Consider the following 25,700-nt stretch of genomic DNA (forward strand, 5'->3'; position numbering starts at 1 on the left):
TGGGTATAAGGAAGCATCACTACAAACAAAGCTAGTGGACCTGATGGAATTTTGGCTGAGCTATTTCAAATCTTAAAAGATGATGCTGTTAACGCACTGCACTCATTATGCCAGCAAATTTGGAAAACTCAGCAGTGGCCACAGGACTGGAAAAGGTCAGTTTTCATTCCAATCCCAAAGAAATACAAGGCTAAAGAATGTTCAAATTACTGTACAATTGCACTCATTTCACATGCTAGCAAGGTTTTGCTCAAAATCCTTCAAGTCAGGTTTCAGCAGTATGTGAACCAAGAACTTCCAGATGTACAAGCTGGATTTAGAAAAGGCAGAGGAACCAGAGAACAAACTTCCAGCATACACTGGATCATAGAAAAAGAAAGGGAATTTTAAAAAAAGATCTAATTCTGCTTCATTGACTATGTTAAAGCCTTTGACTGTGTGGATCACAGCAAATTGTCTAATATTCTTAATGAGATGAAATACCAGTCCATATTACCTGCTTCCTGAGAAACCTGTATGCAGGACAAGAAGCAGCAGTTAGAACTGGACATGGGATAATGGACTGGTTCAAAATTAGGGAAGGAGTACATTGAGGCTGTATATTATCGCACTGCTTATTTAACTCATATGCAGAGGACGTCATGTGAAGTGCTGGGCTAGATGAATCTCAAGCTATAATCAAGATTGCTGGAAGAAATATCAACAACTTCAGATATGTAAATGATACCACTTTAATGGCAGAAAGTGAAGAGGAACTAAAGAGCCTCTTGATGAAGGTGAAAGAAGAGAGTGAAAAAGTTGACTTAAAACTCAACATTCAAAAAACTAAGATCATGGCATCCAGTGCCATCACTTTATGGCAAGTAGATGGGGAAATGAGAAAACAGTGTCAGATTTCACTTTCTTGGGCTCTGAAATCACTTCAGACAGTGATTGCAGCTACAAAATTAAAAGATGCTTTCTCCTTGGAAGAATAGCAATGACAAGCCTAGACAATGTATTAAAAAGCAGAGACATCATTTGGCAACAAAGGTCCACATAGTCAAAGCTATAGTTTTTCCAGTAGTCGTGTACAGATGTGAGAGGTGGACCATAAAGAAGGCTGAGTGCCTAAGAACTGATTCTTTCAAATGGTGGTGCTGGAGAAGACTTTTGGACAGCAAGGAGATCAAACCAGTCAATCCCTAAGGAAATCAGTCCTGAATATTCATTGGAAGGATTGATGCTGAAGCTGAAGCTCCAATACTTTGGTCACCTGATTCAAAGAGCTGACTCACTGGAGAAGACCCTGATGCTGGGGAAGACTAAGGGCAAGAGGAGAAGGGGGGTGACAGAGGATGAGACGGTTGGATGGCATCACTGACTCAATGGACATGGTTTTGAGCAAACTCAGGGAGACAGTGAAGGTCAGAGACGGCTGATGTGACGCAGTCCATGGGGTCACAAAGATTCAGACACGACTTAGAGACTGAACAGCAACAACTCACAAGTGGAATTTATGTGTCATACAGTCAAATTTTTAATTTTTTTAGGAGCTTCCATAGTGATCTCAATAATGATTTCATCATTTTACATTCCCACCAAAATTACATAACATTTAGAATCAAACTCAATACCCGCTAGAGATGCTCAGAGGGCTCAAACAAAACCTTGTGGGCGCTAGGACCCAGAAACCCCACAGAGACTGAGCCAGAGCTGCCTCTGAGTGTTTGAGTATCTCCTGTGGAGGCACCAGTCAGCAGTTGCCTGCTGCGGGGACAGGGACTCTGGCTGGCTGCAGCAGACCTGGGTCACGCATTGTGTGGCATAAGCCCTCTTGGAAGAGGTCACCATTAACTCCACCATAGAGCCGCTGAGCAGACAACCCACAAACTGCAGAACAATTATACCAAAGAAATTCTTGCACTGTTGGAAAGTTATAGGACCCGCAACAAATTTCCCAACCTGGATATCCTGCAAAGGGACTGAGAACCCCCAGGGAATTTGACTTTGATGGTCAGTGGGATTTGATTACAGAACTTCCACAAGACTGGGGAAACAGGCTTTTGGAGGGCACAAACAAAACCTTGTGCACACCAGGAGCCAGGAGAAAGGAGCAGTGTCCCCACAAGAGACTGAGCCAGACTTGCTTGCGAGTGTCCATGAGTCTGTGGTGGAGGTGTGGGTCGACAACAGGGAGGGAATACAGCCCTGCCCATCAACAGAAAGTAGGGTTAAAGATTTACTGAGCATGGCCCCACCCATCAGAATAAGACCAGTTTCCCCCATGGTCAGTCTCTCCCATCAAGAAGCTCCCATAAGCCTCTTATACTCATTCATCAGAGGGCAGACAGAATGAAAACCACAATCACAAAAAACTAACCAATCTGATCACAGGGACCACAGCCTTGTCTAACTCAATGAAACTATGAGCCATGCCAGGTAGGGCCACCCAAGACAGAAAGGTCATGGTGGAGAGTTCTGACAAAACATGGTCCATTGGAGAAGGGAATGGCAAGCCACTTCAGTATTCTTGCTTTGAGAACCCCATGAACAGTATGAAAAGGCAAAAAATATGACACTGAAAGATGAACTCCCCAGGTCAGTAGGTGCCCAAAATACTACTGAAGAAGAGTGGAGAAATAACTCCAGAAAGAAGGAAGAGACGGAGCCAAGGCAAAAACAATGCCCAATTATGGATGTGACTGCTGATGGCAGTTAAGTCTGATGCTGTAAAGAACAATATTGCATAGGAACCTGGAATGTTGGGTCCATGAATCAAAGTAAATTGGAAGTGGTCAAACAGGAGATGGCAAGAGTGAACATTGGCACTTTAGGAATCAGTGAACTAAAATGGACCAGTATGGTTGAATTTAATTCAGATGGCCATTATATCTACTATTCTGGGCTACAATCCTTAGAAGAAATGGAGTAGCCCTCATAGTCAACAAAAGAGTCTGAAATGCAGTACTTGGGTGCAATCTAAAAAATGACAGGATGATCTCTGTTTCCAAAGCAAGTGAAAGTCGCTCAGTCACGTCCGACTCTTTGCGACCTCATGGACTGTACAGTCTAAGGAATTCTCCAGGCCAGAATACTCGAGTGGGTAGCCTTTCCCTTCTCCAGGGGATCTTCCCAATCCAGGGATCAAACCCAGGTCTTTCACATTGCAGGTGGATTCTTTACCAGCTGAGCCACAAGGGAAGCCCAAGAATACTGGAATGGGTAGACTTTCCCTTCTCCAGCAGATCCTCCAACCCAGGAATCGGGGTCTCCTGCATTGCAGGCAGATTCTTTACCAACTGAGCTCTCAGGGAAACCCACCCAGTCAATATCGCAGAAATCCAAGTCTATGCCCCAACCACTAATGCTGAAGAAGCTGAAGTTGAATGGTTCTATGAAGACCTATAAGACATTCTAGAACTAACAGCCAAAAATGATGCTGTCCTTTTCATCATAGGGGGATGGAATGCAAAAGTAGGAAGTCAAGAGATACCTGGAGTAACAGGCAAGTTTGGCCTTGGAGTACAAAAGGAAGCAGGGCAAAGGCTAACTGAGTTTTGCCAAGAGAACGAACTGGTCACAGCAAACACCCTCTTCCAACAACGACAAGAGATAACTCTACTCGTGGACATCACCAGATGGTCAACACCAAAATCAGATTGATTATATTCTTTGCAGCCGAAGATGGAGAAGCTTTATACAGTCAGCAAAAACAAGACTGGGAACTGACTGTGGCTCACTTCATGAACTCCTTATTGCCAAATTCAGACTTAAGTTGAAGAAAAACAGGAAAAACCATTAGACCATTCAGCTATGACCTAAATCAAATCCCTTATGATTATACAGTAGAAGTGAAAAATAGATTCAAGGGATTAGATCTGATAGACAGGGTGCCTGAAGAATTATGGACATGGACATTTGTGATATGTTACAGGAGGCAGTGATCAAGACCATCCCCAAGAAAAAGACATGCAAAAAGGTAAAATGGTTGTCCAAGGAGACCTTACAAATTGCTGAGAAAAGAAGAGAAGCGAAAGGCAAAAGAGAAAAGGAAAGATAAACCCATCTGAATGTAGACTTCCAATGAATAGCAAGGAGAGATAAGAAAGCCTTTTTCAGTGATCAATGCAAAGAAATAGAGGAAAACAATAGAATGGGAAAGACTAGAGATCTCTTCAAGAAAATTAGAGATACCAAGGGAACATTTCATGCAAAGATGGGCTCGATAAGGACAGAAATGGTATGGACCTAAGAGAAGCAGAAGATATTAAGAAGAGGTGGCAAGCATACACAGAAGAACTGTACAAAAAAAGATCTTCATGACCCAAATAACCATAATGGTGTGATCACTCACAAGGATTACACAAGGATTCCAATTTCTCCACATCCTGGCCAATACTTGTTATTTTCTGTCATTTTTTTTGTAGTATCCATCCTAATGAGTATGAGGTGGTATTTCATAGTAGCTTTTTTTGGTTTGAATTTCCCTAATAATGAGTAATGTTGAGCTTTGTGTGTGTGTGTTTGTGTGTACTTAATAGCCATTTATGTATCTTCTTTGGAGAGATGCCTATTCAAGTCCCTTACTCGTTTTTTACTGGGTTCCCCATGACCCCAGTTCTGGCCCCTACCCCTTAATCCACAGCAGCAGAGTCCACAAACTTTCCAACAAGAGACAAGGCAGAGGTACTAGTCTCACCCTGGCTCCCATTCTACCCTTTCTCTCTCCCTGCGTTGGTGAAACTATGACTCAGGGGATCCCAGACATGAGAGAAGAGCCCACCATCCTGGGGCACCAGGTGACAATAACAGCATCACCTCGGGGGCAAAGCAGCAGTAACCCCGGAGACACAAGAAGTGATAATGGAGCCACACCTTTTGCAGAGACGGGGAGGATGGAAATTGACTACTACCAAATATGACCAGAGTAAGCCTAGGTGTGAGAAAACAAAAACTTATGCCATAGCACCACCTGCTGGAAAACAAAAGAAAGACTTCTAATTTCTAACACTACATCAAACGCACCAGCGGAGGAAAAACGCAAGTACCATGAAGAATCACAGTCACACTGTACCACAAAAAGAAAATGGCAATTCTCCAGAAACCAAACTTACTGTCATAAAATATTATGATCTAACTGAGAAGGAATTCAAAATGGCTGTCATGAAGAAACTCAACAAGCTTCAAGAAAAATCAGAAAGTCAGACTAATGAGCTCAAAAACAAAACTAGTAAACAGAAAAAAATACCAGAGACATTAAAACTCTAAAAAAAGAGCCAAACAGAAATTTTGGAATTGAAGAAATCAGTAAATGTTAAGAATAATGCCTTGGAAAGCTTTGGAAATAGATTAGACTGTATGAAAGAGAGAATTAGCAGTCTTGATGATAGAAATTTAGAAATGTGACAAGTATATGAGGAGAGAGAAGTAAGATAATTTAAAAATGAGGGAATTCTCCAGAAGTTACATGACTCTTTTAGGAAAGGCAACATTAGAGTAAGGGGTATCCCAGGAGAAGACGGGGAAAGGGGAAGTCTCTCGGTTATATTTAAACAATAATAGCTAAGAACTTCCCAAATCTGGGAAAGAAATTGGATATCCAAATTCATGAAGCTAACACCTAATTACCTCAATGCAAAAAGACCTTGCACAAGACATATTATATTAAAATTGTCAAAAGTCAGTGACAAATAAAGGATTTTTAAGGCAGCCAGGAGGAAAAAAGGATGGTACCTACATGAGAATCCCCATGAGCCTATGATCAGGTTTCTCAACAGAAACTCTACAGGACAAGAGGGAATAGAGCAACATTCTCAAAATACTGAAAAATAAAAAGTGTCACTCAAGACTATTTTTTCTAGCAAAGTTATTATTCAGATGTGAAGGAAAAAGAAAGATCTTCCCAAACAAATAAAATCTGAGGAAATTCATCAACACTGATTCTGCTTACAATAAATCTTTAAAGAAGTCCTCTACTAAAAACAAAAAGGCAAAAATACACAATACTTTGAGGAAAGTTATATATAGAATCAGAAAATTGAAACTCAGAATAGGCTTTAAATAGCATAAAAAGTAAAAGAAGGAAGCAAAAAAAGAAAAAACTATCACCACTTCAATTTGATAGCAATCTCACAACACAAGAAGAGATAATTTGAGACAATAAGAACATAAAGGGGGAATAGGGAAAGAATGGAACTCACATAGGTAAATGAAAATACAATGCTTTCAGCAGTGTGTGCTTCAGTTGTGTCTGACTCTTTGTGACCCTATGGACTGTAGCCCACCAAGGCTCCTCTGCCCATGGGATTCTCCAGGCCAGAATACAGAAAATAGACCACTTTATCTGTGAGAGGTTTTATGCAAACCTCAAGGTAACCACATAACATAAATCTAAAGCAGAGATACAAAATAAAAAAAAAAGAGGAAATTGAAAAAAATATCATAGAAAGCCACAAAACCAAGATGACATGCAAAATCTTAAGAGGAAAAAAATGGAGATATAGAGCAACCAGAAAATAAAAGATAAAATGGACGGCACAGAAGTTCTCCTTTATAATAATCACCTTAAACATGGATTGAATTCACCAGTCAAAAGACATAGAGTGGCTAGACAGAGTAACAGAAGATGACACTCATGCGTATGGCAACCAAAACAAAGTGGGTGTAGCCACACTCATTAAATGAAATAAGCCTCAAACCGGGGAAGGTAACAAAGGACAAAAATGGATATTATGTAATGGTCAAGGGACAATTCACCAAGAAGATAAAATAGTGATAAACACATACGTAGCTAACATAGCAGCACCCAAATATACAAAGCAATTATTAACAGACCTAAAGGGAGAAATGGAGAGCAACACAATAGCAGTAGGGAACTACAGCACCTCACCTACATTAATGAATAGATCACCAGACAAAAAGCCAGCAAGGAAATAGCAGCCTTAAAATAAACATTAGACCAGGCAACCTTGATAAATTTATATGGAACATTCCATTCAAATGAAGTACAGTACACGTACTTAGCTGCTCATGAAACTTTCTCAAGGACTGACCATGCATTGGAACACAAAACAAGTCTCAATAACTTTAAGATTGAAATCATATCAACCATCTTTCTTGATTACCATGGTATGAAACTGGAGATCAACCGCAAAAAGAAATCTGGAAAATCACAAACATGTGAAGACTAAACAACATGCTGAGGAACAACTATTGGGCCAAACAAGACAGCAAAGGAGAAGTGAAAAAATGAAGACAAATGAAAATGAAAATATGACATAAAAAACCTAACTTTGCACAGAAAGGAACTAGAAAAAGAACAAATGAAGCTCAGAGTCAGTATGAGGAAAGAAATGATAAAGGTTAGAAGAGAAATGAAATATATACTAAAAGCAAAATACAAAAGATTGACAAAAACTACGACCTGCTTCTTTTAAAAGACAGATAAAAATTGACAAACCTTTTGCTAGATTCACTAAGAAAAATGAGATAAGGCTTTGATAAATAAAATCAGAAGCAAAAGAGGAGCTATAACAATGAATGTCCAAAAATACAGAGGATTATATAAGAATGTTATGAACAGTTATGTGCCAACAAATTGGGCAACCTAGAATAAATGGACAAATTCTTACACTCAAGAAACCTTCCAAGACTGAATCATAAAAAGTGAAACTTGAATGACCAATCACTAGTAAAGAGAAAAACAATAATCAAAACTCCCAAGAATAAAAAACCACAGGATCAGATGACTTCACAGGTAAAATTCTCCAAAAAAAGTCAAAGGTGATTTAAATCCTATTCTTCTCAAAATATATTTTTTTAAACTGAAGAGAAAGGAATACTTCCTGACATTTTACAAAGCCAGCATTCTGATACCAAAACCATACAAAGAAAATTATAGGCCATTATCCCAGTTAACATGGACACTAAAAATCCTCAACAAACTATTAGGAAACCAAGCACAACAATTCTTTAAAAGAATTGTACACTATGACCAAGTGGGACTTATTCCATGTATGCAAGTATGGTTCAACATTTTCAAATCGGTCAGCATGATATGCCATATTAATAAAGTGAAGAATACAAACCATATGATCATCTCAATAAATGTAGGAAAAACATTAGGAATGGCCTAAGTTCCTGAATGTATCGTCAGAAGAAAGAATCCCAGGACTCTCAGGTAGAGGCAGAAAAACAAGGAGTCTGATGGAATGTTGCACCAGCAAGAAGCCCAAAGGAGAGGACATACTCTGTTCTTGTCTGTAACTGCTGTAGGCACATCCTACTCACCTGTGACACTGAGAATCACCCTGTCACTGCGCTGGGCCCCCAGGCTATTGTCAGCCTCACAGGAGTAGTTTCCAGAATGTTCTGCAGTCAGAGAAAATGTGAAGACTGCTCTTCCAGAGGGAACTGAGCTGCTTCCAAGGGTGACATTTTCATTATAAAATCGGTACAAGATAGGGGGAGAGCCCCTTTGGGACTCACAGTGGCGTTCCACCACATCCCCCACTATAGCCTGCATCCTAGGAGACATGAAGGTGAGGACAGGGCAAGATACTGGAACTGAAAGATACGAGTTGTCAGAGGACTGTGATGCTGTGCCGGACTCATAACCACACCCAAGAAGCCTGGCGGTGCTTTAGTCGTTAAGTTGTGTCTAGCTCTTATGGTCCCGTGGACTGTAGCCTGCCAGGCTCCTTTATCCATGGGATTTTTTGGGTAATAATACTGGAGAGCATTGCCAGTTCCTTCTCCAGGGGATCTTCCCAACCCAGGGATCAAACCCTGGTCTCCTGCATTGCAGGCAGATTCTTTACCAACTGAGCTACCAGGGAAGCCTAAATAGAGATATATCACTTGAACCATGAAGAGTTATCTTGGATGACTTTGTTTTCATCACTACTACTGTTTCCAGTTTGCTCCATAAGACATAAGATGTCTTCAACTTTTGTCATCTTTGCCATTCATTAGTTAGCTTCTAAGTCTTTACACCTCTATTCCTTTGCCTCCTTCCAAACAACTTCATGGCTAATTGACAAGCTAAACCCTGGTTTGTGAACTGAGGCCGAATAGAAGGAATCGAGAACTTACTTCTCAGTGTGACTCTGATCAGTTTACTGAGGATGGGACCGTGAACGTTGTCAGCTGCACAGTAGTATCTCCCAGCGTCGCTCTCCTTCACAGTGCGTATCTGCAGCTCCGCCGACAAGGAACGCTGGGTCTTTGTTCCCAAACTTCTTACTGTGCCCTCTCTGTGCCAGGAGAATGTGACAGTCCCTGTGCCCTTGGCTACTGAGCAGATAAGGAGCAGATTTTCTCCTTCAATAAGCTGCCCCTCAGGGGGCTGGATCTCTAGAGTTACATCAGACACAGGGATTCCTGGGAGGACACAAGATGACACATGAAGATTCTCATGGCAGAAACTTCAGGATCAAGGAGAAGGCTGGTTCTGCCATGATTAAGTCAACAGCAGCAGACACAATACGTAGGGAGCCAAAGTGAGCAACAGGGAATTAATTGTGTATGTTATTATAAAGGTAGCAAATACTCCTCCCACCACACACAACAGTTCCCATCCTTGGAGAATGCGGCAACGGGTTCTTGATCTTAAACCTAATATAGATAGCAGTCACATTTTATGGACGGTTATACTTAAGGAATCTTTGGTGCACCAATGACCACAAATTAAGAGTGGTCTTACTTCTGTTCAAAAGAAACAGAACCCTGAGAATATTACTTCTATCCTGAAATTCAAACCCTCTCCTATCCTTCAAGACTCTTCTCCAGTCTCACCCCCATCTTCCCATGTTTTTTTTCTGATTACACAGTTCATGTTTAATTCCTCTTTTATTTTGGAATATGTTTAGGTCAACAAATGGAAGAAGCATAAGGACCTCTAAAGACTGCATGTGGTCATCTGTGCTTCCGATTATCTGTGACTCTTGAGAGAACATATGCTGTATGGCTCTGTCACCCTCAAAGGGCTGGGGACCCATCAATTGATCAACAGTTGATATTAACTGAATTAGGTGGAACAGAATGTTCTAGGGACATTAGGCTAGTGTTGAACCTGAATTGAGAAGGATATCAGAATAGCAGAAAGCTCCTCTCAGTTATGTTCACTGTCCCAGGGAGCAGGAAATGGCATTGCTCTGCTCACATCTCCCCAGCTCTGACTCTGGAAGAACAACTCCATAAATACTCACTCTGCACATATAACTGGGATCTCAAACTTCTTTTTCTGATAGGTGGAGTCACTGTCTCTGCTTGGCACCAGTAAGACTCTGAGTCTTCACTCCACACAGTGGGTAATTTGAGCTCTGGAGAGCTGCTCCAGCATTTCCCCAAAGCCTTGTCTTCTCTGAAGAAGCAGAATTGAAGCTGAATGTGTGACCTCTGTGGAGGGAGCCACGTCTCACATTTCAGGGTCACCGGGCTCCCCTCTGTGGGTGAGGAGGGGCTGGCTATCAGCATAGGAGGGGGAAACAGCTCTAAAGAGAAGAACAAACACAGTTCTCAGGGTAGCACAGCTCAGGGATCCTGGAAAGATGCATATGAGCACTCGGCATCAGCCAGTAGAACACAAGGAACCCAAGCAGGTGAAATCATCTCCCATCTCCCTCCTAGGACAGGAGGCATTTCATGAAATCCCCATTGATGAGCCTCTCCCTAAATTGTCACACACAGTTTCCCTGCTGAGTCAGGTTACCCACAGGAGGGGAGCCATTACCTTGAACTTGAATCGTTAGATGTTTTGAATTTTCTTTCTTCCATCCCCAAAAGCTTTTTGTAAGAGCAGTACAATGATATTTGTCATTGCTCCTGGAGACTGACTTTAAAGTGAAGTTTGATTGAATTTGTGTTTCATTTCTGTAAAAATGTATTTCTTTTGCTTCTTCTCTCGCCTGGCATCTGAGAACAACCTTATCTCCTTCAAAGACAGAGTATGGAGCCTGAAGGATCAGCTTGTCTGCAAAGAGTAGAGGAACACACTCAGTTTATTCCCTGATGCTTCTTTCTTCAGACTTTCATTTCTGCCCATGAAGAAAGAGCTACAATCCTGTACACCTGAAAATATCCTCCATCAACATTTCTACATGGTCCCCAAATCCAGTTCTCCCTTATCCTAGGATAATGAACTCATTTCCAGAAAATGTCCTTAAGAAATCCCCATGCATATTGTTAAAAGAGGAATTTTATACCTCATCTTTATTCAGACTTGAATCCCTTTTACCTGGTGATTTCTGACTTATACTTCTCTGGATGGAAAAGACAGCATCCTGTTGCTGCCCTATCTCCTTATTTTCCCCACTGGGGTCAGTACATCAAATATTCTCATGCCTATTTACAATCTTATCTCAAATGCCTGCAGTTCCCCAGCCCTTAGACATACTGCCCAGGAGTTTAGTTTCAGAGACCACCCCCTTTCCTTTCTCACCAAAAGAAAAATCCACATGTATGGGGTCACTGAGAGAAGATCTTCGGGTCTTGCATTTGTAATATCCAGTCTTGTCTATTTGGATCTCTTCAGATTTTTGACTCAACAAATTCTCATTATAGTACCAATATATGTCTCCTTGGGCTGGAGAAAGGGAATCCCTGCATGTGAGAGTCACCTTGTCTTTGTGAAAGTTTGTGGACCATGGAGGGTTGAGGAGAAGGAAAGCTTTTGGAGTTACTCCTAAAGAGGAAATAGGAAGATGAAGGCAGGTGAAGGTGAACGGGAGGTGGGTGGAACATAGGGAAAGGCCCAGCTGCAACTAGGAGTTTTTCTGGGCTAATTCCTATTAGGGACAGGATTGGAAATGGAGTAATACCTCCATTTGGAGGTATTAACTTGGAGAAATACCTCATACAGAATCTGTTCATCTCTCTCTCTCTCTTTTTTTTTTTGTCTAGTGGTAGTTAGGGGGTAGGTTCCTGGAATGGGCTCAGAAAAGTTCAGGAGATATGATTTACAGATGGGTGAAGATTGAGCTATCGTTGGGGGACTCTGTAAGTGGGCTGATTCTGAAAGCTCTTGTCCTACACTTTCTTGTCAAGGTAGAAGTGAACCTGGGATGTATATACCTCAGGAGCAGTTTCTAGACTGAAAAACCAGTTCCTCCTTGGTTCTTAATATTTAATGAGCAAGATTTGTTTCACTTACAATTCTTTTAAACCTTGCTTAATTTTAGATTCGATGGGAAGGGCAACATTTTTCAACTCTCCACCTAAGGTGAACATAATCAGCAATTGATACACGACACACAAAAAAGTGATTAAACAAAGGGGCATGGACTGCTTGTATAATCATATTTGTGTATATAATTGCAAATGACCAATGGGGCCAGAAATTGAAACAGTTCAGTGACATGAGCTTCTTTTGGAGATATATAAAGATTTGGCCATAGCATTTTCCTCTGTGAATAGGAGCTATTTCTGTGTTCTTTGATAGTGGACCAGCTTGGACATACAGAGGGCGGAGTCTTAGGGAATAGAGGAGATTAGACCCGAGGTTCTTTAAGCATCAGTTTCCTGCCTCTGTCGTGCCTTCTGCAAACATTTTCTTCCCTTCTGCACTATGGTATTCAGTAATAGGGAAAGAACTGAAGACAGGAGCGATCAGAGGAGGGTTTGCTCACCCACTATAGCAACAGGTGTGACCTCAAAGTAGCAATACCACTGATGTTGGCGCATTACCACAGGCCTCATTTATGGGGACAGGCAGTGCTGGCTGGAAGGACCAATGCCCAGAGACCGGGAGGAACAGAGAAAAGGGAAAACTGACCTGATTGATCTCTTCCAGGAGCTGTGAGGGAGCCAAGATTTAAAGATTAGCACAGAGCAAAATTTTCAAACATTTTCACTTAGACAATCTGAGAAATGTTCCAATAACACAGCCACCACCACTCTTTTAGTTTTTCCTTCCCATTTCTTTGCCCCCATTCTGATTCCCATAGTCCTCAAAAAAACAAAAAAAGAATAGCCTGTAATTTGCTTTATAAATATGAAAGACTTGTATCCACAACCCTGGCTCATCTCTTAGCAGCTTCATAGTTCATTCCTTCCCTCTATTCTCTAGCCTGAACTCAGCAATGTAGAGAAGGGCTTGTAGAAATGGTTTATTCTCCCCTCATTTCTTGGGCATTGTTCCTCCTTTTTCAATCTCTGGTAAAATTATGGTTTCAAGTCTCAAGAAGGGAGCCATATTTCTTAGTAGATCTTCCGTTACTCACCTAAATTTTGAAAATAATTTTTTTATGTGAGGGATATAGAGGGGGTTTGACAGAAAGAAACATCCAAGCTTCCTACGAAATGGAAAAAAAATAATTGGTTGAGGAACAAAGGGTAATATACTTGATTTGCCATGTTGGTTGTATGTAGAGTCTTTTAGTTCTCCTGGGACCCACTCTGCTCATTTTGCATCTCTTGTGTAAAGAAGAAAATGTTGCCTGCCATTCCAGTTTGTACAAGGATCAAGCTATTAGCTGCCACAGCTGCCCACAGACAGGGTACTCTGCAGGGAATTCAGGATAAAGACAGGAAGCAGTCTGTGCTTTGGGTATATTGGCTCCTTAGATAGTTAAGATGCATATCTAAGGGAAATTTTCAAATGATCCCAAATTCTTACATCTTCCCATACAGAGAAAAGTACCAAAAACTTTGAGATTTCCCTTCCATGTGATTAGCAGTAACCTTTTGATGCTTGACTACATGTTTTTCCCACGAAAAAAGTTTATGTGTATGTCCTGGCTCCTGCCTTATTTCTTCAGACCAATTCCTTAGAGCTATCTGAGAGGCTGTCTTTTGGACTATAGTCCTCAGTAAGGTCGCAAGTAAAACATGACTCGAATTTTACATTGTGAGCTTCTCTTTCATTCAATGGTATTGGTGATCACAGAGAGACCCAGAGCAGACTTCATTCCTTTGCCTGAACTCTACAAAAATCCAGAGCCCTGATACCATCAAGGACTCTTGTGCCCATTCTTCTCCTCTGTGAACTTAGGCAAATTTGGATGAGTCCCTCCTGGTTCTTGCATCTCCCAATTATTGGTTGATGATCCTGAGTTTTATTCTGTGGTATATGACAGGGATCTAGCCTCCGCCTCTCCCGACCCCAGTTTAAAGATACTGGGGGAGCCTGGTTAAAAGACATGAGGATTTACTCAGTTGAAAGACACTGAGCAGTCTAGATTGGGTGAAATGAGGGGCATCAGAAAGTCAGCCTCCAACTAACACTCAAGCCTTGTTTATGTACCTATGGAATTTATTCTTATAGGTACTTGCTTAATTAGAAATCAAAGGAAATCTTGTCTTAAAGTGGCCAAGATAGGCTTCTTTTGACATTTCAAGACTGATTAGAAGAAAGTCAGCCTGATAAAACATCTTTTCAAAATTCTGACCTTAAAGGAATCAAGCCCTTCCAGGAGGAACTTGCATTTCTCTCGTGCCTTTGAGATGTAAATGCTATATCTGGACTTCTTAGTCATTTTATTCTGTGTTTTGAGAGCTAAGTCTCTGCAATGGGAAGGTACACATATGGTGTACATTTGGCAGGCAATTGAATCAACTGGGATTGCAAGCAATCATTTTGTCTGGCTATGCCAGCTCTTTTGAAAATTTGTTATAAAGAATCCTAGTCCACATGAAAAGATGCTCAACATCACTCATAACCAGAGAAATGCAAATCAAAACCACAATGAGGTACCATTTCACACCGGTCAGAATGGCTGTTATCCAAAAGTATACAAACAATAAATCCTGGAAAGGGTGAGAAGAAAAGGGAACCCTCTTACACTGTTGGTGGGAATGTAAACTCGTACAGCCACTATGGAGAACAGTGCGGAGATTCCTTTAAAAACTGGAAGTAGAACTCCCATACGACCCAGCAATCCCACTGCTGGGCATGCACACCAAGGAAACCAGAATTGAAAGAGACACATGTACCCCAATGTTCATCACAGCACTGTTTACAATAGCCAGGACATGGAAGCATCCTAGATGTCCATCAGCAGACGAATTGATAAGAAAGCTGTGGTACATATACACAACGGAATATTACTCAGCCATTAAAAAGAATACATTTGAATCGGTTCTAATGAGATGGGTGAAACTGGAGCCTATTATACAGAATGAAGTCAGAGAGAAAAACACCAATACAGTATATTAATGCATATATATGGAATTTAGAAAGATGGTAACGATTACCCTATATGCAAGACAGCAAAAGAGACACAGATGTAAAGAACAGACTTTTGGACTCTGTGGGAGAAGGCGAGGTTGGGGTGATTTGAGAGAATAGCACTGAAACATGTATATTATCATATGTGAAATAGACCACCAGTCCAGGTTCGATACATGAGACAGGGTGCTCAGGGCTGGTGCACTGGGATGACCCTGAGGGATGGGATGGGGAGGGATGTGGGAGGGAGGGTCAGGATGGGGAACACATGTACACCTGTGGCTGATTCATGTGAATGTATGGTAAAAATCACCACAATATTTTAAAGTAACTAGCCTCCAATCATAAAAAAGAAAGAAAAAAAAAAAAAGAATCCTAGCCCATAATGGGCCTTTGTCATTTCAATTTTTGTTGTGTCTACCTGCGCAACAAAGGCACTAATTTCTTAGACTATTTTGGGGAATAAACTTTCTGTATCTTATGAAGGTTGCGTCTTTTGCATTCTCTTATGAGAATGCCTCTTGTGTTTTATGGTTTGAGTCAGTATTTAGATACTATTCAGGGCTTCTCTGGTGGCACTAGTGGTAAAGAACCAACCTACCAATGCAGGAGATGGAAGAGATGAGGATTCAATCTCTAAGTCAGGAAGATCCCCCTGGAGGAGGGCATGGCAACCCACTCCAGTATTCTTGCCTGAAAAAGCCCATGGACAGAGGAACCTAGCAGGCTACAGTCCAGAGGGTCACAAAAGTTGAACACAACTGAAGCAACTTAGCATGCTCACAAGATACTATTCATCAATGGCCAGACAATGGATTCTTTAAATAGGAGAAACTTCTAAACTGGTATATTTCTAGAAAGCTCTGAAATTAAAGAGCTGTTCTATTGTTGAAATTAATACTATATTAATACTAAAATAATTAATACTAAAAAATACTATATATATGTAACAGCTAATCTTAAAAATTTCCTTAGTTTAAAACAAACAAAAACTGTTTGGAGAAGCTTTATTTGTAGTCTCAGCTTCCCCTCAATGAGCCTTAAAGATGCTAATAAAAAATGAGCTTAATTAATGTAAATTAAGTAGATTAACAGAGAAATGAGAAACTGAAGGGAAAGTCAAGAGACTTCTTTCTAACAAGGTAGAAATTTTAAAGGGGTTTATCTCAATAGGATGGAAATCTTTAGATGGTTATTAGGAAATGAGATAAATAAAATAGATGCTGATGGGATTAAAACAAAGGTTTTGAGTTAACACTACCTGAGGTTGGATAGACCAAAGGGAACCCCCCAGTTGGTCCCTGCAACAGTGTAGTTCACTCTACTTATCCCTGTTTTAAAACAAAATTTAAAGGCTGGAAGAAAATTACGCTGAGATACCTGACTAGCATTTACTTGGGACAACAGTGAGATCAATAAATCAAGTTAAGACTGACAAAAGGGCCTGTGTCCCTGGGTTTGAGCCCTCACTGGGGACCCAAAAACCTTTTACACACAAATGGATTAAATGGCCAGGGTGATAAAAAGGAAAGTTTCGGGACTCCTTTTAAGACCAAGACTTGTTGATGGAGGGAGTCTAAAGTTAAAGGTATAGGAGTTATAAAACTGAGATGAAATCTTATAAAAACTGGAGTATTTGAATGAGATTTCAATAAGATAGTTGCATCTCTTTCACCTAACTGTACTGTGGGATAGACATTACATCTCTAAGCAATGCTTCCCTTGCCTTGTATTATAAGATGGAGCATATACATCTGCCCCTTGGGCAGTATTAGTTAAATATACTAAAAGAAACCAATAGAGTTACCTGAGCCCACACAGTATAAAGTAAAAACTGGGACTAATACTCAGGGACTAATAAAAGCAATATTTTTTTTTCTCTAGGATAAATTGCTATGTTTAACTTGTCAACTCACAAAGAGTGTCCTTATTGAATATCTTGTATACACTTTTGAAGACATAATAAATTGAATCCTAAAGTTCTAGAATATAGAACTCTTTACTACCAGTTTAGCTGAATATCATCTTGTTGATATATAAAAAAAGGAAAGTAAAGAAAATATAGCTGGATATAGCTGGGCAAATCAATTTTTTAAAATCATTTAAGCAGAAGACCAGTTCTTTGGGGAATTAAAAGCAACTGTCTTTGTCCCTCAAATGGCTACAAATCAGAAACTACAACTCACGGTGACCTGAGACTGAGCCTAATTAACTCGATCAGGTTGAATCTGAAGCTGAAGAGGGAAAAAAGAGACCTTTTAAAACTTAAACTGCTGGCACTCTTGCCTCCTGAGATGGCCCACACTCTGTAGAGTATCTTTCTTTCAGGACTGCCTTCTTTGTCTTTTCAGATGGACTGCGTTCTGTCTGTGGAATGTGTGTCACTCTAAATAAATCCATTTTTTACCTGTCTAAAACAAAAGCAAACAAAGTGACTCAAGCTGCTGGAAAGTTTCTTTCACCCAAAATCTAATTAATGGCCTTCTTAAGGATTTATCATGGAGAAGGCAATGGCAACCCACTCCAGTACTCTTGCCTGGAAAATCCCATGGATGGAAGAGCCTGGTAGGCTGCAGTCCATGTGGTCGCGAAGAGTTGGACACGACTGAGCGACTTCACTTTCACTTTTCACTTTCATGCATTCAAGAAGGAAATGGCAACCCACTCCAGTGTTCTTGCCTGGAGAATCCCAGGGACGGGGGAGCCTGGTGGGCTGCCCTCTCTGTGGTCGCATAGAGTCAGACACGACTGAAGTGACTTATAGCAAGGATTTATCAAGGACAGATACAAATCTCAAAGGCTTTTCCACAAATAGTAAAAAGTCACCATCTGAGCAAATAAATTTTACAATTGTTATTTATAAATTAGTACATTTATATTGTAATACCTCATGACAAAGTTTTACAATGAAGCTATGCAATCTCAGTTATGTCTATTACACATCCGTGAGCATGTTCAGTTAGAACTGGACGTGGAACAACAGACTGGTTCCAAATCGGGTGTACATCAAGGCTGTATATTGTTACTCTGCTTATTTAACTTGTATGCAGAATGCATCATGTGAAATGCCAAGCTGGATGAAACACAGGCTGGAATCAAGATTGCTGGGAGAAATATCAATAACCTCAGATATGCAGATGACACCACCCTTATGGCAGAAAGAGAAGAACTAAAGAGCCTCTTGAGGAAAGTGAAAGAGGAGAGTGAAAAAGTTGGCTTAAAACTCAACATTCAGAAAACTAAGATCATGGCATCTGGTTCCATCACTTTATGGCAAATAGGTGGGAAACAATGGAAACAGTGAGACACTTTATTTTGGGGGGCTCGAAAATCACTGTAGATGGTAACTGCAGCCATGAAATTAAAAGACGCTTGCTCCCTGGAAGTAAAGCTATGATCAACCTAGACAGCCTATTAGAAAGCAGAGACATTTCTTTACAAACAAAGGTCACTCTAGTCAAAATTATGGTTTTTCCAGTAGTCATGTATGGATGTGAGAGTTGGACTATAAAGAAAGCTGAGCACCGAAGAATTGATGCTTTTGAACTATAGTGTTGGAGAAGACTCTTGAGAGTCCCTTGGACTGCAAGGAGATCCAACCAGTCCATCCTAAAGGAAATCAATCCTAAATATTCATTGGAAGGATAGATGCTGAAGCTGAAACTCCAATACTTTGGCCACCTGATATGAAGGACTGACTCCTTGGAAAAGACCCTGATGCTGGGAAAGATTGAAGGGGAGGAGATTAATGCTGGAGGAGAAGGGGACAACAGAGGATGAAACATTTGGATGGCATCACCAACTTGATGGACATGAGTTTGAGTAAGCTCTGGGAGTTGGTGATGGACAGGGGAGCCTGGCATGCAGCAGTCCATGGGGTCTCAAAGAGTCAGACACAACTGAGTGACTGAACTGAATTAAGTATGCTATCTTTACCTTCAGATAATATTATCAAAATTAAATTTATAACAATCTCTATCTAATTGACTTAAAAGTAGATACTTACAAATTAAATAATTTTAAATGTTTTAGAAACTTACCAGAGTAAATTTAAAATTCACACAATGTGGGAAATATTCAATATTAAATTAATATTTGGTATTATATTCAACTTTGTTGGTTTAATTAATACAGACATGTCTTATTTTTATTACACTTAGGTTTACTAAAATTCAAATCATATTATCTCTGTTATAAAATTTATCAGCAAGAAAAATAGCTTGGGTTGATGGCTGACTTGGTCTCATGTCTCATAAAGTTCTCATGGGTAAGCTAAACAGAATTGTTGAAAACAAATTAACTTAATAGATACAAATGGGGTAAGAACTTTGAGGTGAACGCTTAAGAAATAATTGTGTTTTATGGTACATCTACTTGAAAATATTTTTTCCAGATTTTTGATTTCTTAAAACTTTAGAATTTTTCTAAGCGAATTCAAATGATGAAAATGTATTAAATATCAGATCATTTGCAAATAAAATAATGAAACATTAATTACTAAATATAGGCTTCATTTTATAGAGAAACTAAAGATACTTGGAACTATTAATAAAAATTTTGGTGCCACACTAAAAAATATCCTATAAAAAGCACAAATTTTTAGGAATCATAAATAATATTTATGTTTTCCAATCTACAGAATGCTAATGTAAAAGACAGTTCATTATTTCTTACTTCTTACTGTTTACTAGAAATTAAGGTACTTAAAAGTTAAGAATTCTAATTTATATATAATCTAAAGTACTAAAATTATTAAGGGCAATATCTTTGTGTAAAAGGAAAAAAACATAAAGAATGGAAATTTATTCTGTTATGGGAAAAAATAATCATTTTATTCTGGAGAGAAAGAAAGAAAGAAAAATCCCACGGCAAAATCTGAAAGAAAAAAGAAAGTTATAAAAGGTTTGTGGGAAATGAGCTTCAAAAGAGTTTTGTGCATGGTCAGGACTGGCTAAGATTAAAATAAAATTTGAGTAAATTTAAATATTAAAAGTAAGCTGGTACAAAGCTAGAATTTTTTTTTTTTATGTTCAGAGGGCAGAGCTTTTTGGAATATTGATCTGCTTTTGTTAATGAAATGTAAAGTTTCTTTACCTTTTAAGTAATTTGTTGTAACTTTCTGTCTGCATTTGCCTTTAAAATCTTTTATTATCACTTTAGTTGGGTGAATAAGTATTGTTTCACAGTGACCTATGGTCCTACTTAACCAAATATTTTAAAAACCTTTTAATATCTTTGATGAACTTCCCAAGTCAAATTCCAAATGAAGTTCTTTAGACTTCTAGCTAACTTTGAGATGTTTCAAAGAAAGATATTAAACTAATTAGGTTTGTTGGGTATGTTAAATTATTAATACATGGGAAATATTGTCAAATAAGTGGTGATAAAACTTCTTAGGTTTTGTTATATGGATATATCATTAACATTGAGATTCCAAAATTATATGAAATTTCTAAAAATTTGATATATCCTGGTATAATGTTATTAGTCATCATTCTAACTATTATCTCAAAATGTTGTATGTCACAAAATATTGTATATTCTTTGTCAGTTACATTGCAATCAGATATTTAACCATGCCATTTAAAATCTGTTGTCTTTTATAGACAGTCATTGTTTTACTCTGATGGTTTTACAAAATGAAGATCTTTAAGAAGATTCACAAAAAGGACTTTTTAACAAATAAGTTTTCTGATTACTTTTAGATCATACCTCTGAACTGGGTAAGAAATTACAAAATGAAAAAATAAATGATGATTTCATCCAGATCAATAAGAATCAATTTATGGGACTGAAATAGCTAATAAATATATATATATTTTTTAATTTGGCTGCCATGTACCATGTGGGATCTTAGTTCCCTAACCAGGGATGGAACCTGCACGCCTTGCATTGGAAGTGTGGACTTCTAACCACTGGACTGCCAGGGAAGTCCCTATAATTTATATTTTTTCTGAAGTATTACTTTTAATTCTTAGTTTTCCAGAAAACCTTTCCTTTAACACTATGACTTACAACCAATATATACCTTTGTAAACAAATATGAAACATTTATCTTTTTCTTTCTACCTGATCCTCCAGAATTTGGCTTTTCCAGCTGGCCCCCCTCTGGAATTTATGGCTTATTATGATCTAGGTTATACCTAGTTATACAAATCATTTTAATCTGTTCTTTCTTTGTTGTTTTCGAACTATGCTTTATACCTCTTTCTTCTCTAGTCTGACCCTATTAATGTTCCTAGCTCTATTACTTATATTCTATTTTGTAAAACTGTTGTCTCTTGAATTACGTAATATGTATAATAAAGCCTCCAACAAAATTCAGTTCAGTTCAGTTCAGTCATTCAGTCGTGTCCGACTCTTTGTGACCCCATGAATCGCAACACGCCAGGCCTCCCTGTCCATCACCAACTCCCGGAGTTCACTCAAACTCACCTCCATCGAGTTGGTGATGCCATCCAGCCATCTCATCCTCTGTCGTTCCCTTCTCCTCCAGCCCCCATTCCCTCCCAGCATCAGGGTCTTTTCCAATGAGTCAACGCATGTTGTGGCCAGAGTATTGGAGATTCAGCCTCAGCATCAGTCCCTTCAATGAACATCCAGGACTGGTCTCCTTTAGAATGGACTGGTTGGATTTCCTTGCAGTCCAAGGGACTCAGAAGAGTCTTCTCCAACACCACAGTTCAAAACATCAATTCTTCGGCACTCAGCTTTCTTCACAGTCCAACTCTCACATCCATACATGACTACTGGAAAAACCATAGCCTTGACTAGATGGACTTTTGTTGGCAAAGTAATGTCTCTGCTTTTTAATATGCTATCTAGGTTGGTCATAACTTTCCTTCCAAGGATTGAGCGTCTTTTAGTTTCATGGCTGCAATCACCATTTGCAGTGATTTTGGAGCCCCCCAAAACAAAGTCTGACACTGTTTCCACTGTTTCCCCGTCTATTTCCCATGAAGTGATGGGAACAGATGCCATGATCTTAATGATGGCTAAAAGTCTTGAAGCAATGATTACACATATAACTCTACACAGAATAACTGTAATCATGCAACTCTAGACATGGGAAAAAGTAACAAGGGAAAAACATTTCCTGGATCAAAATAGATTAGTAAGATAGATGATCCAGAGAACGTAAAGTTCCTAACAGGGCCTAATCCAGATATAGTACGTGAATGGCCTATCATGGAGATCTTTGCCTTAATCAGGAATAAGCGTTCTCAGCACCATGGGATAAATCTATCATGAAATGCCTCCCAAACCTTGGTCAAATTTACGACCAACAAAGGGCACTGTAAGGAAAAAACTGTTGCTTGCTACTCCATGTCTACAAGGATCAAGCCATTAGCTGCTATGGTTGCCCACTGGCAGTAGGCTCTGAGGACAATTAAGGATGAAAAACAAAAACAGAAAACATTCTATGCTTTGGGTTTACTCATCGTTAGATAATTAAGATGCATGGAGTAAAGTCGCTCAGTCGTGTCCGACTCTGCGACCCCGTGGACTGTAGCCTACCAGGCTTCTCCGTCCATGGGATTCTCCAGGCAAGAGTACTGGAGTGGGTTGCCGTTTCCTTCTCCAGGAGATCTTCCCAACCCAGGGATCGAACCCGGGTCTCCCACATTGGAGGCAGACGCTTTACCATCTGAGCCAAAGGAAAAAAATTTAAATGACTCAGCTTTTTCACCTTCCCATACATCGAAAAGCATTTAAATTGCTCAACTTGAGATTCCCGTTCTTTGTGATTAGCAGTGATCTTTTGATGCTTGACTACCTGTTTTTCCCAGCAAAAAATGTTTATATATATCCTGCCTTCTGACTTCTTCAGAGCAGTTCCTCAGATCTATCTGAGAGACTGTCTCCTGGTTGATGATCCTCAGTAAGTTTCCCGAATAAACCTTAATTCACGTTTACATTGTACATTTGCCGGGAGCCAGCGAGGGAAATCCTACCCATGGCAAAGGTCAATTGGGGAAGAGGCCTGACGGGCAAAGGCTAATCAGGACTCGAGGAACCCCCTGGACTTACCTGAGCATCTACCCCAAAGAAAACTGGAGTCTGACTGCTTTACTATCTTACGCCTCTTACCAAGTCCTCTAATACTTACGGAGGCTTCCCCCCAACCACCTTTCTCTGAAAACATTAATTCAGAGCTGTAGTTTAAAAGTTCTCCTCAGCTTAATAGGAGTGTTCCAATCCAAGCCCCTCTGATAGTTTTCTAACTTGCATGACAAGTTTGTCCAGGCTCTTACAACTATGAGTGTGACTGTTTATAGCCTCCCAGCCATGCAAGGACAGAAAGCCTAATATTCTAAAATACAGAAATCTGTTGAAGAAGTTAAAATCAATAGAATAGTACTAAAAAAGATTTCATTGTTGAATCAATGCTTGCTGCAAAGTTTCCTCTATCTATTGTATCCTTGGAAATATATTAATCACATATAGAGAATATAAGTGGTAGCCTTTGATTTAACCACATCAGATCTTAAGTTAATAAATTCCTTTCTTGTAGCTCACTACACCTGTACCTTATAGGAATGTAACCTTGTCATGTGTATAGCACCTGACTTCAGGAAAATCAACTTAAAAGAATATAAGCCTTTTTCTAGCTAACTAACCTTTGTTAGGAGAGAGGGCCATAAACTGTTAGCAGGCCCCCTGGCCAGAAGATGATGTAAACCACCTAAAACTTTTGTATATCACAAAACATACAAAAATGAGCCCTGATCCTGATAAGGGTCAAGACTGCTGACCCCACGCGATTTTGGCGTGACTCTATATATACCTCTCTTTCTCTATTTTTTATGTGCACAACTTAGGGTATAAAAGCAGCACTGGAAAATAAAGTTTTGGGCCTTGCTCACTGAAGCTTGGTCTCCCCGTGTCGTTCTTTCTCTTTTTCCGTCCTTTTCTCTATTCTCCTTTTTTCTGGTTGAGATCCTTGGAGCACTGGGCCCTCTGAGTTTACTTATCTGCCTGGGCTTCTAAGACCCACTCGAGGGGGTGCCCTGGTGGGGTACCTCCAGTGATTCGAGAGGGCGCCTGCGGCCTACGTAAACAGAGCAAACCCCATGCTGGGGTTTTATTGGTTTCCAGCGTAAACCAAGGAATCATCAGCCCCTGTCTCTCTCTCTCTCTCTTTCTCTCTCTCTCTAACGCCGACGCCGTTCATCCCAAGGATACCCTGGGCCATATCGAGGCTGGTCCCCGATATACATTTTTCTTTTGGTTGACACTTGCTATATGTCTCTGACCCCTGAGTGAAAGCAGAGGCAGAAACTCCTTGGTTTTTCCCTGGCTGGTATTATGAACAGAGGCCACTGTCCAGTCCAACCCATCTACTCACCCAGGATCAGCAGCAGCAGCAGCCACAGAAGCATGGGGAACTGGCGTGGCTGAGGGCAGGGCAAATCTGTCTCACCAAAGCTGGGCTTATTTCCCATCCACAAAGAAGACAGAAGGGAGGTGCTCAGAGGAGATCTGCAAGAATTAGAAAAGGGGAAGTGAAAGAATCATACTTCACCTTGGGTTCTGAAAAATTAATGTAATTAAATGTTGTTTGTATTTCAACCCCAGCAGCTGTGCATTTTCAGATGTTGACAGTCATCTTTCAACAGCTCAGCTCTCAGGAGAATTGTCTCCAAGATTGTGCTGGGTTCTTTAGTCATGCTATGGATTTGCTAGTATTTAAATAACTTTTTTTTTTCCATTTTTTAAAATGAAAAACCCACATTACCTTGAATTCATGCAACTTCTGGTTCTGCATAAGGCTCCTAACATAGATTGTGGTGTCCCACTATGATTTGCAGTGTGAGTCAAAGTGTCAAAGCAGACCTGAAAAACTTTTGGCCTAATGCACATTGGCATGAAGTTTTTGAAGAGGAAATTTTTTTTTTTTAATTCACAGACTAGCTAAAGGGTCTGTCCCTAAATTCCTCCCAGATCTGTGAAAATTAGGAGATAAATGAACAAGCATTAAATAGGAAACGGTTTTGTGCCCACCTCAGCCTATAACTGGGCTTCCCAGGTGGCACTAGTGGTAAAAAAAAAAAAAAAAAAATCACGCTTGCCAATGCAGGAGACATAAGAGACACAGGTTCCTTGGTAAGGAAGATCTCCTGGAGTAGGACATGGCAACCCACTCCAGTGTTCTTGCCTGGAGAATCCCATGGACAGAGGAGCTTGATGGACTACAGTCCAGAGGGTCTCAAATAGTCAGACACAACTGAAGCGACTTAGCACTCGCACACCCAGCCTATGTAACCAATGGTGTGGCTGGGCAGAACTTTGTGGTTCTGATTATGCTCTCAAGACACACTGTCGACTCAAAAAAGAAAAAAAGTGCAATGTGAAAATTGTGAGTTAAGCTTTATTTGAGAGCAAAATAAGGACTGCAGCCCAGGAGACAGCATGTCAGATAGCTCTGAGAAACTTCCCCAAAGAGGTAGTGGGGAAAGGTCAGTATATATGTGATTTTGGTGAAGGGGGAATATCTACAATCAAGCACATATTTTTCCAGAAGATTTCTACTAGTCTAGTGAAGCTTTTG

The 25,700-nt window shown here is 39.9% G+C and overlaps 1 protein-coding gene across 14 annotated transcripts in view; it reads right to left on the minus strand.

The window, feature by feature from the left end:
- The window catches only part of LOC129540952 (Fc receptor-like protein 3), a 46,305-nt gene extending 21,563 nt beyond the window's left edge, over window positions 1-24,742 (minus strand). For 2 of the 14 annotated variants that reach the window (XM_088835921.1, XM_088835917.1), the window contains exons 1-6: window positions 24,498-24,722; window positions 12,755-12,775; window positions 11,423-11,665; window positions 10,715-10,954; window positions 10,191-10,475; window positions 9,076-9,363 (exon numbers count right to left, since the gene is read on the minus strand). In XM_088835921.1, the coding sequence (XP_088692047.1) occupies window positions 9,076-9,363; window positions 10,191-10,475; window positions 10,715-10,954; window positions 11,423-11,665; window positions 12,755-12,775; window positions 24,498-24,594 (1,174 nt within the window). In that variant the 5' untranslated portion in view covers window positions 24,595-24,722. Of the gene's footprint in view, window positions 1-9,075; window positions 9,364-10,190; window positions 10,476-10,714; window positions 10,955-11,422; window positions 11,666-12,754; window positions 12,776-24,497 lie in introns of all 14 variants that reach the window. The other 12 variants (XM_088835926.1, XM_088835923.1, XM_088835920.1 and 9 more) reach the window with 11 other exon arrangements.
- Window positions 24,743-25,700: the final 958 nt, after the last annotated feature.

Source organism: Moschus berezovskii, chromosome 4, assembly GCF_049115385.1.
Source record: "Moschus berezovskii isolate FMDL1 chromosome 4, NW_MosBer_1.0, whole genome shotgun sequence".
Taxonomy (NCBI): domain Eukaryota; kingdom Metazoa; phylum Chordata; class Mammalia; order Artiodactyla; family Moschidae; genus Moschus; species Moschus berezovskii.